The sequence below is a fragment of the Cheilinus undulatus genome, linkage group 16, assembly GCF_018320785.1.
Source record: "Cheilinus undulatus linkage group 16, ASM1832078v1, whole genome shotgun sequence".
Taxonomy (NCBI): domain Eukaryota; kingdom Metazoa; phylum Chordata; class Actinopteri; order Labriformes; family Labridae; genus Cheilinus; species Cheilinus undulatus.
In genome coordinates, this window is record NC_054880.1 from 35427534 (window position 1) to 35441702 (window position 14169).

The window sequence follows — 14169 nt, forward strand, 5'->3', positions numbered from 1 at the left end:
GTATTTTACTGCTTTACAAACTGAATGTGCATAATGAATAGAAGCAGTGCAAAACTGAACATTAAAATGGCATGTCTTTGTCTCTTTAAGAGCATACTGATGGCCGTTTTGCCTCTGGAGAAAATTAGTGACCTATTGTTGAAAATGTGCTATGAATTGTGGAAGAGTAAAGCTTGATTTGCATGGACAGGTGGGGTGGGTTGAAATGAGGACAGCTGTGACTGTGGGTGGTGTAAGTGTCTGTGTGATAGCTATAGAGAGAGAGAGAGCTTTATATATTTTAGCTCCCAACATAACAGAACACCAGAGGATTACATATGTAGACATTCTCATTATGCTCCATGAGTGTGCTTGCACTATATTAATTGCTCAATAAATCTCTGCTGCTTTCAGTAGACCAGTTAAGCTACTCACTCCTTTTCCAGCTATATAGCATTCAGTTTGGGTTTATGCTCACTGCATCCTGTTTAGCTCATTAGCGTGCTAATGCTGTGGAAACGTAGTGACAGAGTTTGGCTTTTAAAGTTTAGTAAACTCCATTTTTTCTACCTGATTGGATTCGCAGGTGACATTTTTTAAAAGTATGCTGAGGTCAAACTGGATAATAGGAGCCTGTCAGAAAGGCAATTAGTGTTTGAGGTTGTTCTGAGGCGTTGCGGTGTTAGTGTGGGTGGGATGGCCTGTGTGAGGAATCGATTCAACCTGCTTGCATGTGAAGAACGGAAACACTTTTATTTTTCAGCGCAGAGATGAATCATGTTTCTAAGCTGCTTTTCTCTCACCATAAAACAGGAATTACTCACCTATAAACACTCCAACACCAACACACACTCAGGGACACAGTAAAGGCAGCATGAAAGGTCATGCATACATGGGGTCATCAATAGCCATCCAATATTTACAGATGTATTTGCAGTAACACTTTGAAGGGGCTGTTTTCTCTGACATTTGAAGTAATTTGAAAGAGTCTATCTTCAGTGTCTAAATGGGCATTTTGTCATGGCTGCAGCTCTGTAGCTTAATCCCTGAAATGATGGAAGCCACATTTGTTTCAGATTGGATTATACATGACTCACTTTACCCTCCGTTTTTGTCGTTTCAGCTGTCCTTTGCAGCCACAACCCCAGTCCTGGCAGACAAGAAAAAGTACCCCAACTTCTTCCGCACTGTCCCGTCTGATAACGCAGTGAACCCAGCTGTAGTGAAGTTCCTCAACTACTACAACTGGAGCCGCGTGGGGACCCTAACACAGGACGTCCAGAGGTTCTCAGAGGTCAGTGCTACTCATCTATCCTTTAAGGGTGTTGCATGATTACACCAACTTTGATCTGTGTTCATATGGAGGCATTTACAAGCAGACAAAAACGTTTGATATGCAATGAAAATGGTCTCTAATTGGTTTCTTTCTTGTGGTCTATGGATGCACCTAAACTGTCATCCAACAATTTGCAAGGTGCATCTTGTCACATCTTGTAACTTGCCTATAATCCATAGTGTACTCTGTTCACTTTCAAGCCTATTCTGACCTGAGTAGTGCAGCTGGTTTGCTGTGCATTTGTGAGGACACAACGGCCAACCTTGGCTTTAAAGCTCAACCTGACTCGGATGATTTTCTGCTATGTCTGATAAATTGGCTGCACACTCTCAAACAGTGAGGGCAGAGTCATGAGCAGATTCTCAAACATCGGGGCATTTTTCCTATGCAAACTTTTACACAACATCTGAAATAACTATGACCACTACAGGAAGGCCTCTCTGAAGCGCCTTTTTACATCTCGAACAAAGGAAAGAGCGGGAAATATTCACAACCATGCAGCATGAAGTAATTGTGTACAATTTGCAGACCAGTTGGTTTAAAGAGCTGTGAACCTGTCTTTGGTTTGCTTTGATTTTACTGAATAATAGGGTATCATTAATGCACATACATCAATCATGGGCCAAAACCTGCTATATTTGGTAGATTTGATAAAAGTCTGCTAGATGAAGAGATGTTTGATAGCTGAAAGAGCTGACTCTTACTGAACTGAGTCAAATAATCTAGATCAGTGCGTCTCAACTTGACCCACCGCCAACCCCTTAACCCTTTAAAGTGTGATACCTCAAGTAAAAGCCAGAAAATTCTCATTTTTCGGAACTGAGATCTTTATTTAGCCTTCTACCGAAAAAAATTGCCTTAAAATTTCACATATGTGACCGAAGCCAGATAAAGTTCCTGCAAGTCGGCATTCCAGTGGTTGAGAAAAATTGATACAAAGTCGTTTTCTTCAAAATGATCATTTTTCGTTTTTTCTCATTTTATGCAAGTCCGACATTTAAACTACTCATTCGATGAAAAAGGTAACACAAATGTGATATTTAAAAGCGCTAATTTTGTGTTTAAGAATGCCTTATTCTCGCAGTTGCTGCAAGGATATTGAGGGGAGGGGAAAGCGAAACTGCGGGGTGATGATTGGCCACTCAGTCTGCCATTGTTCCCAATTTCGCCCATTGAGATGGACAATAACAAACACCGCATGGCTCAAACGCCAACCCCCTTGGCACGTATACAGCTGTTTCTAGTTATCACCTTTATCAACAAGCCTCAAGATGCACCCTGCAGCAAAGAAAAGTAGAAGAGACATGAAGAAGCAGCAAGAATTATCAACAGACTTCGGACAACTTCAAGATCACTTGACAGTGAAAGTTTGATGAAGACGGATTTCCTATGGGAATATTTTGATGAGCGTCACCAGTCCGATTCAGAAGCTTGGTTTGGGTGGACTTTATGTAAATGTGGCCCTGTTGTTCACGCCCATCACCCGGCCTGCCTGAAGGTAGGAGAAGACCTGAAACTTTGAGCCTGGTTTTCTCAGAAGAAGCAGGAACTAGAAGTTAACATTCAAATGAGCATATCTTTGTAAAATATGCTCAGATTAAGGTGTATGATACACCTTTTGAAAGCTTGGAATCTACGCTTTCATAATGTGTAAAAAAAAAATCAAAAATGACCTCGGACGACTTGCAGGAGTTTTTACCAGCTTTGGTCACATATTTTTTGTATCACCTTTGATGCATTAGTCATTTCTGACATTGATGATCCACTGAGGGCAATTTGTCATTTATCAGATTGTCAAGAAGAAGTTTTTAAGGAAAGAACTGATCATGTTTATTAGACAGAGGTTTCACAAAACTGTGTAGCAAATACAACAGGCTTTAAGGCTTTAAGAAGTTGAGAACGAAATTTATAAAAAAATATCAGACCACTAGAGTTGATTTAATGGAAAATGTTGCAGTTTGAACAGAAGGACATACATGCATCTAATTTTACTTTACTTAGCATGCAATTAGCAATTTCTCAAGGAAATTTCCTTGTTATCTTAGCTGTATAAGCCAAAGAAAATTAGATAAATAAGTAGAAATCCGAAGGCAAATACTGGAATATGTTGGTTATCAAAGGAAAAACTAAGAACACAAGTTTGAATTTACTCTATACTCACACAGGGCTTGTGTTTGTAGTTTTTGTCATGTTTTTTGCACTTGCACTTATTTAAGGCCCACTAGAAAGAGCATCACAGCCCACTTTTGGGTCCCAACTCAAAAGCTGAGCACCACTGATCTACAGTAGATCACTAAAAAGTGCTTAAGCTCACCACTATGCTGGCGGTAATTCTGGCGAATTTTGATTATTTAACTGCTTAGCTGGATTTTCTTGAGATACCGCGGGACTTTCAGCCAGCCAGCATGTCCATGTGAACCCCACATGGGTTATATGTGGGCTACAGTATGGGTCCCATGTGGGGTTGTCTGTGGTGACCCCATCTGTGATTGCCCATGTGAACTGCAAGTGTGAATCAGCCCATATGGGCCCCATCTCTAGAGATCCAAGAGAGATCCTACTTGTAGTAAACATGGGCGATTGCAAGGGTCTCCAGGTGGGGCCTATTTGGGTCTCTTATGGTCTGATGCAGACTTGCAGTTCACATGTGCAACACAGGTGGGGCCACCATGGAACCCATGGACAAACCCACATGGGACCCATAGAGTAGCCCACATATAAGCCACACAGCAAATGCTGACATTAGACCACCACTGTTAAAGAGTTGGATGCATTCAGTCTGTGCAGAGGCAGGGATAAACACCCACCTCCCCCATTCTCCTCCCCGGAAATAAAAATGTATCATCTAAGAGCAGGATATCAAAAGCAGAAGGGGGGAGCCATGACAGTACGAACACTTTCAGCATTACAGACAGGACAGTATGTGAGTGTCTGTCATAGTGTGAGTCTGTACAGAGATTTTTAAAGTTGATGTGCTCTAATTCGTTCCAGTCTCTGGGTCTTCAAACCCTTAGTTTGGTGGATGAAACTTTCCTGAAGGTGAAGGTTAACATCACCATCATAAAACTCCAAAAATATTTCCAATCCGGGTGATTTTTTATCTTGTCACATCCTGATGAACAAACTGTAAGTCGTATCAGGGCTGAACAATGACTGTCATTTTTTTTTATTATTATCATTCAGATGATGCCACCGTGACTGAAGTGGGTGGCAATCAATCACATCCAATCTATTCTCCACTAGTTGACTGAATCATATTTTTCCATGTACTTGAAACTCCATTAATGGATTTTTTAATGATTTTGTGTAAATGTGAAGATTAACATTTTTGAAATTTATAATGAGGCTTAATCCGACCACTCACTGAGTGTTTTATGTCTTTAGAAAGGTATTAAAATGATTTTCCTGATGGTAGCACTTTCATTATTGTGTTAGAGAAACAGATCAGAGCAGATGTTAGGATGGATCTTATGTTCAACAAATACATATTTACATTAGATATTTTGCTGGATCATTTATTAACATAATTCTGTCTGGAGCACATTTTTACACCCATATTTGGATAAAACTGAACAAAGCCTGCTGTGGATGGATGAGCAAACATTCCCATTTGTTAGGACAGTTCAGACGAACATGATATCACATCTGCTATAGAGGAATATTATTAAAAAGCCATTCCAGAAGTCTTGGGGACAAGACACTGTAAGCCCCTGCCTCACGGCGCTGGTTAGAAACAATCTGCTCAGCAGCGAGGAATGCTAGGTGGAGGTGGGGGAGCAGAGAGGGGGAGTGGGAGGGAAATGTATAAGAAGTCTCACTGCAAATCTCAGAGAGCCCAAATCCCTTTATCTCTCCCCTCCTGAAAGCGCCAAGGGGCTTAGGACGGGAGAAAAACGAGCGGCCCGATTCAATCAACCTGCCACAAGATTGGCCTCTAATCCTGATTTACAAATATGCAAGCATCACTACCATACCTCATGATTTGTTCAATCCTCTGTCAAGTTCAGAGAACGTCTGCTTTCAGTGCAGTCTGGAAATTATGGTAGCGTATAGTGAGACAAGTGTTTGATAAGATGCAAAGAAGTTGATATTGTTTGGACATTCCAAAGAATAAAAAAGAAATGACTTCTTTATTGTTGCATCCTTGCTGTGTCTGGGGGCAGTATCAGATACGGCACAGTACCAATGTGTGGTACTTGTATTTTAAAGGTGGAGAAAAGGAAATGTGCTGCTTTGTATTGATGAGCCATTGAATGAAGCGTTGCCCCAGTGGTAACAGAAGTCGAGGCACAGCATATAAAACACTGATTATGATATTAGTAATTCAACACTCCTTGAAAAACAAGCTAACAAGCTCTGCTGAGGAAAACAGCTGAAGAAAATCATGAAAAACAAATCTGTTGAATTCTCCCAGCACCTTGTTGATCTCCCTCATTCTTCATGCTTTTTTCATGTCCATGCGAACAACAGGAATTAAAAATAGATGCAAGGTGTTGAGGTCAAAAATGGTGTGTGGCGCTGCATTGCTTTGCACCGTGTCAGTTGCAGGATATGAGGGCACAAACAGGACAATCAGGCTGGTTTTGTCAATGCTACTCACTCATCTCACATGCTGTTGGGACATCCTGTTTGCACATGTCCCCTTCTGTTCACGTATATTTCAAAAATTTTTTTAATCTGATGTATTTCTCATTATACTGTTTTTTCTCAGCCTTCGGGAAGCCTTCCAAAAGCTTTTAAATATCCGTGGTCTTAAACAATTTCAGACTCCTGACATATGTATTCAGACCAGGATTGTATGTACACTTCTTTTGTGCTACAGAGGTTGACAATCTTGACAATCTCTAAAACAAGATTATCTGGTCTGATGAAACCAATGTTGAACTGTTTAGCCTCAAGTCTAAACGTTATGTCTGGAGGCAACCAGGCACCCTTCATCACTTCCAATCACTGAAGCATGGTGGTGGCAGCATCACGTTGTGGGGGTGTTTTTCAGCAGCAGGGACTGGGAGGCTAGTCAGGGTTGAGGGAAAGCTGTATAGAGCAAAGTACAGAGATATCCTCCAGGAAAACAAGTTCCACAGTGTTCAGGACCTCAGATTGGGCCATCAAGTTGAATGGCCCGGCCAGAACCCTGATTTGAACCGTGTCCAACATCTCTGAAGAGACCTGAAAATGGTTGTGGAACGATGGCCCCCTGATGACAGATAATCCCTCAATATTCCGAAAGACTTGAGGCTGTAGTTGCTGCAAAGGTGCTTCAATTAAGAATTAAGTAGAGGTTTTCTATTCTTAGGTCAATGGAACATTTCAGGTTTTATTTTTAATAGATTTGCAAAAAAAAAAAAAAATCATTATGTTTTCAATTTGTCATTATGGGGTACTGAGTGTAGATTAATAGAGAAAAAAAAATAATTTAAACGTGTGTGGCTTCAGGCCGCAGCATAACAGAATTGTAAGGGGTCTGAATACTTTCTGAGTCAGAGATGGGCAACTTTGGTTACCAAGAGGGCCACAATAATTTTACTGCCCATACCAAAGGGCCACATTATTACAGATAGTTGCATATTCTGATTTGAACCCTGTGATTACTAATAATTCAAATAGAAGAAGAATATGTTGCTAACATGATCATTCAGCAAACCAGCATTTATGTTTTTAAACTCAAGTGCAAATAAAAATAGTTAATTTGATGAGAAAAGCAGAAGTAAATCAATTTCAAGCAGCTTTTTGATTGCCATTGAGTTACTTGATATTTTACTTATATATATTTTTGCAAATCAATTTAAAATCTACTTAGAATAAAAGATAAAGATAAATCAAAAAGCACAATCAAAGAAGTAGAAAAAAATTACAGATTTGTTTTTAATTACATTAAAAAAGGGAACAGAAATTGAAAATAAATGAAATGTTTCTGTTTTTGCATTTTTTCATGGGAAATATTTTCCTTTTTGTCTTAAAGTTTCACATTTTTGGTATTTTAAGTTGACTTGAGGAGCTGCATTGAGTGAGGTGGAGGGCTATGTGTTGCCCGTCCATGTTCTGAATGCACTATAAATTTAAATTAATAAATGTGGTAAATCACTGCAAAATAAAACACGTCATAAATCTTGAGAGAATCAGTTCCAAAAGTCTGGATTTGAAACTACATCCCCTTTTTAAAAAACAACAAAACCAAACATAAACAGAACTGTGCACTGACCAAAATGACCCGTTTGAAGATTAATCATGTGTCTGCAATTTCATCTTTAAATTATGTTAAAATAAATGTAAACCAGCGGTTGCCTTTAGGGGAGGACGAAGTGCAGCATTATTAAATGTCAAAATAATGTTTGCTGGTATTTGATTTGTTTTCAGAAAAACAAACAGAGTAATTGTTTGTGGATTATCTTTATGAATGATGCAGAGGCTTAAAAATTAAAAGAAAATAGAATTACATCAGCTACATAGCCTTGTTGAGGAATTAGATTTGGATTTAGGACATCATTAATATGTATGTGTACACAGTGTTGCATATGAATACACACATAGATGCATATGTGCTCATAATTAGGAGGATGCTATTGACAGTGCTGCCATCTCTCTCTCCTCTCTCTCCCAGGGAGACTGCTTGCAAGTTTAATGTTACATAACTCTTGTTAAGGATTCAGTCAGGGGAACACACGCCACATACACACATAGAGTTTGGTGTCCCCTAGGAGTGTAACCTGTAAGCTAAAGCCAGCATGCCATTTCTATTTTTAGACCCCATTGAAACACACATGCATGGACCGACACACACCCCGACGGTGTAGATGGACTGCTGCATTAATGGGCATGTTTTGTGTTAGAAAAAGAGTAAAAGCACCATATTTAGTAGTGTTGAGCTGTGTGTTCAAGCCATAGACACACACAAATGTCACACCCACACCCAAAGCAATCAACATTATTGAGATTGGCAGACAAACAAGGCTCACCCAGGAACAGAGCAGCCATCAGCAGTTAGTCAGATGACAGACCTGACTGAGAGGAGGATTAGGACCGTGTCCTCGAGTATTTCATCCCACCACGACCACTGATAAATTTAAGTCACTCCCAAAACCTCCTCCCCCCTTAACCGACATCCTAAAATATCAAATTTCATGTTTTTGTCTTCTTCTTTTTCACATTTATGTCCGGCTGCTGCTCATAACAGATATCCATGTAACGTTGTGTGAATTCCTTTCCAGAATGCCATGGTGCGGGGCATGTAAGGCCATGGGAGAAAGCCGTTCCAGAGCTTGTCATGAGGCGCCATCATTTGCCACGCTACTTTTTTTTTTTTTTTTTCATGACTGGCATCATGGCTTGAACTCCGGGATTTGCATGCCGATTTGAATAGCACTCAGTAGAAGAGACAGATGTGTGCATGAATCAATCACATTTCCACATTTGTAAACCCCCAAATTACATAAGAATGTGCATCCTCTCTGTTGTTAATCTACTAGTGCATGCATGAAGAGCAATTAAACATAGGAAAAACAACCCAAACAGACTGATGGAGTGATAAAAAGCACCTGCTATCATTCAACTATGTGTGACCATAATAAACACATGCTGTCACACCTGCAACAAGCAGACTCGCCTGGAAAATGATGCGTTAATGATTTGATGATGGACAGCCACCGTCTGTCTCACCGTATCATACAGTGGTACCATGTGAATCACCAGAGACCCCCCAGTTACACCGCAGAAGAATACTCTCTGCAGTCGCTCTTCTTTTGCCTGTAGGACATGAGTCAAGTTTTTAGGGGAAAGTATTTTTTTATTTTTAATGCCAAGCTTAGCCAGCAGTTATTTGAATTGTTTGGGTCAGCACATATGCTTTGAAAGAAAGTCCTATCTCATATGGAAATCACTAATCACAGCTGTAATTACTTTGGTTTAATCTTGCAAAATAAAAGACTGGAGCAGTTTGCTGATTAAAAGCAGCTTTTATTTTAATCACATACTAATTCTTTCATAAACTTTTCAAGCAGAAATATAAAACATTTCCTTTATTTATTTTCTTAAAGGTAGAGACAAAAGGGTTACTGGTACTGATGATAAAATTTCTCCACAAATAGTCAGAGATTTCAGGGGGGGGGGACAAGGCTCTGTCTGCTTTGAGGTTGCCAAAATGGTATTTACCTGTACTACCTAAATAAATGATAAAACCCTTATGAGTAGTTCTCTTGATAAGAAAACCTTTGTTTTGGGCTATTTTATATAAACTCTTGTTTATGTGGGTCCTCAGCTCCTCTACGATTCAAGTAAGGAGGCCTCATAGGAAAAAAGGTTGGGAACCACTGCCTTACTTCACCTTACAGGGGGAGCATTTTATTTGTGGAGATTTTGATAGAACCTTGTACACACAAACTGTTGGTACCCTTCCATTAAAGAAAGAAAACCCCACAATGATCACTGAAATAACTTGAAACTGACAAAAGTAATAATAATTAAGAATTTACTGAAAATTAACTAATGAATATCCGACATTGCTTTTGAATTTTGGTTCAACAGAATCATTTTAAAAGCACGCTAATGTTGTAGCCCAACCTTTTGAGGCAATCAAGCAATTTCAGTAACTCTCAGTGAGACTTCCGCCCCTGTCCACAGGTATTTTGGCCAACTCCTCATGAGCAAACTGCTCCAGCTGGCTCAGGGTTGAGAGGTGCCTTCTCCAGACTTTATGTTTCAATAGGATTTAGATCAGGGCTCATAGAAGGCCATTTCAAAATAGTCCAATGTTTTCTTCTTAGACATTCTTGGCATTTTTTTCCTGTGGGTTTTGGGTCATTATCCTGTTGGAGAACCAAGCTTTCTGACACTGGGCAGCACATTTCACTCCAGAACGCCTCGACAGTCTTGAGATTTTGTTGTACCCTGCACAGATTCCAGACTATCTGTGCCAAATGCAGCAAAACAGCCCCAGAACATAACCGAACCTCCTCCATGTTTAACAGTAGCTACAGTCTTCTTTGTTTTTCATTTTTTTGCATCTGGGAACATAGAGCTGATGTGACTCGCCAAAAAGCTCCAGTTTTGTCTCATCTGTCCAAAGGACGTTTTCCAAGTTTTGTGGCCTCTCAGTATGGATTTTGGCAAATTCTAGTCTGGATTTTTTATGATTCGCTTTCAGCAGTGGAGTCTTCCTCAGTCCTCTTCCAGTAAGTCCACTATGGCTCAAACAGTTCTGACACTGATGGACCTTGACCTTGGAGTTCACCTCTAATCTCTTTGGTTCTGGGCTCTTTGGTTTCCTATTATCCGTCTCTTCAATTTGTCATCAATTTTCCTCTAGCGACCTCGTCAGGGGAGGTTGGCTACAGTTCTGTGGACCTTAAACTTCTGAATAATATGTGCAGCTGTAGTCACAGGAACACCAAACTGCTTGGAGATGGTCTTATAGCCTTTACCTTTAACATTCTGGTCTATAACTTTCTTTCTAATCTCATGGGAATACTGTCTCCTTAGCTTTCTGTGGTCCATGCTAAGTGTGGTGCACCATGATACAACAACAGCACAGTGACTACTTTTCACCCTTTAAATGGGCAGACTGACTGATTACACATTTGAAGACACCTTTGATGCAAACTACTGGATACACCTTAGTTTAACATGCCACTAGAACCAATTTTTTACAGCTTTTCTAGGGATACCATCAGTTTTGTCCAGGCCAGTTTTATGAGTTTGAGTTTATAACTTTTGTTGGTTTCAAGTTATTTTGGTGACTATTGTGAGTTTTTTTTTTTTCTTTAACAGGGGGTACCAACAATTTTGGCCACATGTCTATCAGTTTTGAATCCAGCTTTGGCAAAAATAAATCTAGACTTACAGTATCTTCATATTAGACATCAGTGGAACTCAGTGTGATGTCCTGTCATACTGATACTGGCCATTAGTCTACTGCCTTGCACCACAAATATTGGTAATGATGCTGAAAATTCAATAGATACAGTGCTTAACAAATTTATTAGACCACCACCCAAAGTAAGGTTTATGCCACATCTGTCCTAAATTGACAGCATTGGTAATTACCAAAGTCATTTTTTATGTTTCTGCAATGGTTAATACACCAATATATAGAAGCTCTTTAACCCAAATGATATTTGTAATGCTAAAATATCATTATTATTGTTATCCATAAATTTTCAAATTTACTGATTTACAAAAAAACTGAAAAAATAGTAAAGCAGATTATTATTTCTTGATTAATATGTCAAATTATAGTTATTTACTTGCATTCCTGAACAGAAAAAAAATAGTTTTAGTGCTTGAATGTTATGCTTGATTAATTTCTGACTTCTCAGAGAAGCCCAGTGAGCCGGCTCAAATTTGGGTATAAAAAGGGGAATTCAGTTTGAAATTCCCCATTCCTGTTCAAAATGGTAAAACGTGGAGAGCTCACTGAAAATGAAAGAGTCCGCATTAAAGCACTTCATGATGCTGGATGGTCTCTGAGACAAATATGACAGGTGGTCTAATAGATTTGTTAAGCACTGTACATTTGTTAAAAAATGTCTGCAAACTGCATGCAACTGCGGCTAAAAATCCAAACCCCATTTCCAACTCATAAGCAGCTAGTTGGAGAGGAAAACAAAGGCAGCTCACTGGGAAGGAAGTCTTCGCCAGGTGTCCTTCCAGGTGTCCTTAAATGGTAACAGTTGGCTAAATCCAGAACCCTGAAAGTTAGCCAGAGGCTTTGGCTTATTCACACAATTGCAGATGAGTTTTAAGGTTGCTTTTTATTATTTATCTTGATTTTAGAGCAAAAAAGAGACCAAAAATATCAGTGTCCTATCTCATTATTTCACATTCCTTTTTTTATGATTCAGGTAAATACATTATACCTGCACACTAGCAGAATGATTTAATAATATTATCATTCTTTCACATTAAAGTCATCCTACAGAGTGCAATTAACATTTCATCCACGACATGTGGGTGTGTTCTTGTGAATCTGTATATTACTATGCCTACAAGGGCAGCAGGATTATTTCTCCTCTGTTTTCACTGCCGGGGATTCCCAGGCTGCCCCCAACAATGAAGGAATGTTTTCACTACACAGTAAAGCTGCTCACTTTCTAACTCCTACCTCCCCTCCATCCATCTGTCTCCCTTCCCTGCCCTCCATCTCCCCTGTTCTATCTAACACATTCAATCCAACAGAACACAGATGGATTTGTCCTTTCCCATCTCATCGGACAAAACAGCGAATCAAACAAACAAACAAAAAAAAACAATCCTCATGTGAGAAGGGCTTTTTAATTCAGCCCTGAATAGCTGTGTCGGTCAGCCTTTATGTTGTTCGCTTTTGTGCTTGTTTCTGTGTCTGCACGGCATCTGTAGGTCTCGTCTTGCATGGGATTCTAGGTTGTTATTCCTTCCGCCTGTGAACTGCCTCCAACACGCCTCCTCAAACACCGAGCTGTTAGCTTCTTTCCTTTTTGCATCCCGGCAGCCAGCCTTTTTAGATCAACTCCAAAAAACAACAGGACATTAAACCTTGTTCAGGCCAGCACGCCGATTGTTCCTCAAGAGCAAAACCTGGTTGTGTTGATCCAGTCCTGCCTCCCTGTTGTTTCAGCTCAGCAAGCAGTTCATTGGAGGGAATGTTTACAGGAGTGAGTGATGTTCAGAATGATTTAGAGTTCCCTCTGGAGTACCAAGGAAGGAGGCGATTATGACAGCAGACATGAGGGAAATAAAGTTGAGCTTGTTCAGACTTATTGATTTTTAGAGGCAGCAATCCTCCATTTGATTACATGAAATAGTTGTAATAACTCACTCTAACAGCAGACGCAGTTTTAATTGTGTTACTTTGGTATTAGTGGTTCCTGTAGTTGGTTTTCCCAACCTCAACGTCTGTTGGCCATTTGTGCAGCGATACTTTCCCTTTTTTCCAGTGTCTTAGAAATGCTCTTATCAAAAGTTATCTGACCTCGACTTTCTTTCTGTGTAAAAAAAAAGTTCTTTTTAAGATGCTCCTATAGTTAATTGGACATCATAAAGCCCCCCTTAATATTCAGGGGACTCTTGTCTCTTCCTAGCTACTGCCAATAGCAAAATTAGACCATGAACCCTGCTGCCCAGTTAGAAAAGAACATAAAGTGCCCTCCAGGGTTGCCCTCCAGTGGAGAAACAGATAAGACATGATAAGCGCCCTGTGGTGCCATTTCATTGGAGAGTACTTGAAAACATGCCAAGTTGGCTGAGTGGGGAATACTTGATACGAGGTACCTTATGATGGCCATCCGGAGTGGACAACTTGATTCAATGCCCTCGAAGTTACCCTTCAAGTTGATAAAGAAATCACCAAATGTATATTTCTCCTCTGTTGGAAAAAAAAAACAACAAGCTCCCTCCAGGGTGCCATTCCAGTGGAGCAGGCTTGATAAGACGCCCACTTGGCTTCCCTTTCTGTGGAGAAAACGTGGTAAAAGGTACCTTAGAGATTCCATCTTAGGATCTAGGATTCCCTTCCATCTGAAAAATATTTATAGAGTGCCCTCAAGGGTGCCCTTTTAGAGGAGAAAGCATGCCTGCCCCTGCAGTCCACTGCTGCCAGCCTCTACCACTGTCAGGATGGAAACACATGCAAAAACCTTCAAAATAAAGGAGATTACACTTCCAGTAAGGGTTAGTGTAAGTGCTGGGCAAGGGTTTTAGTTCTGGTCAAGTGGGTTAGAATGGGTGGTGATGTTTGGTTTGCACAGTGGCACAACAGCAGTCACAGCGTACACCATGATTAACTTCACTAGAGTCGTAAAAACCCCCTCCACAGCAGCTTCCTGAGGCAGTATCACTGATAATGTTGTCGTAGCTCATCCTCAAAAGATGTTTTAGGTCAATAA

General features: G+C 40.0%; 1 protein-coding gene across 2 annotated transcripts in view; it reads left to right on the forward strand.

Moving 5' to 3' along the window:
* The window catches only part of gabbr2 (gamma-aminobutyric acid (GABA) B receptor, 2), a 316006-nt gene that overhangs the window by 160497 nt on the left and 141340 nt on the right, over positions 1–14169 (forward strand). For both annotated transcript variants that reach the window (XM_041807934.1, XM_041807933.1), the window contains one exon: positions 1103–1273. In XM_041807934.1, the coding sequence (XP_041663868.1) occupies positions 1103–1273 (171 nt within the window). The remainder of the gene's footprint in view (positions 1–1102; positions 1274–14169) is intronic.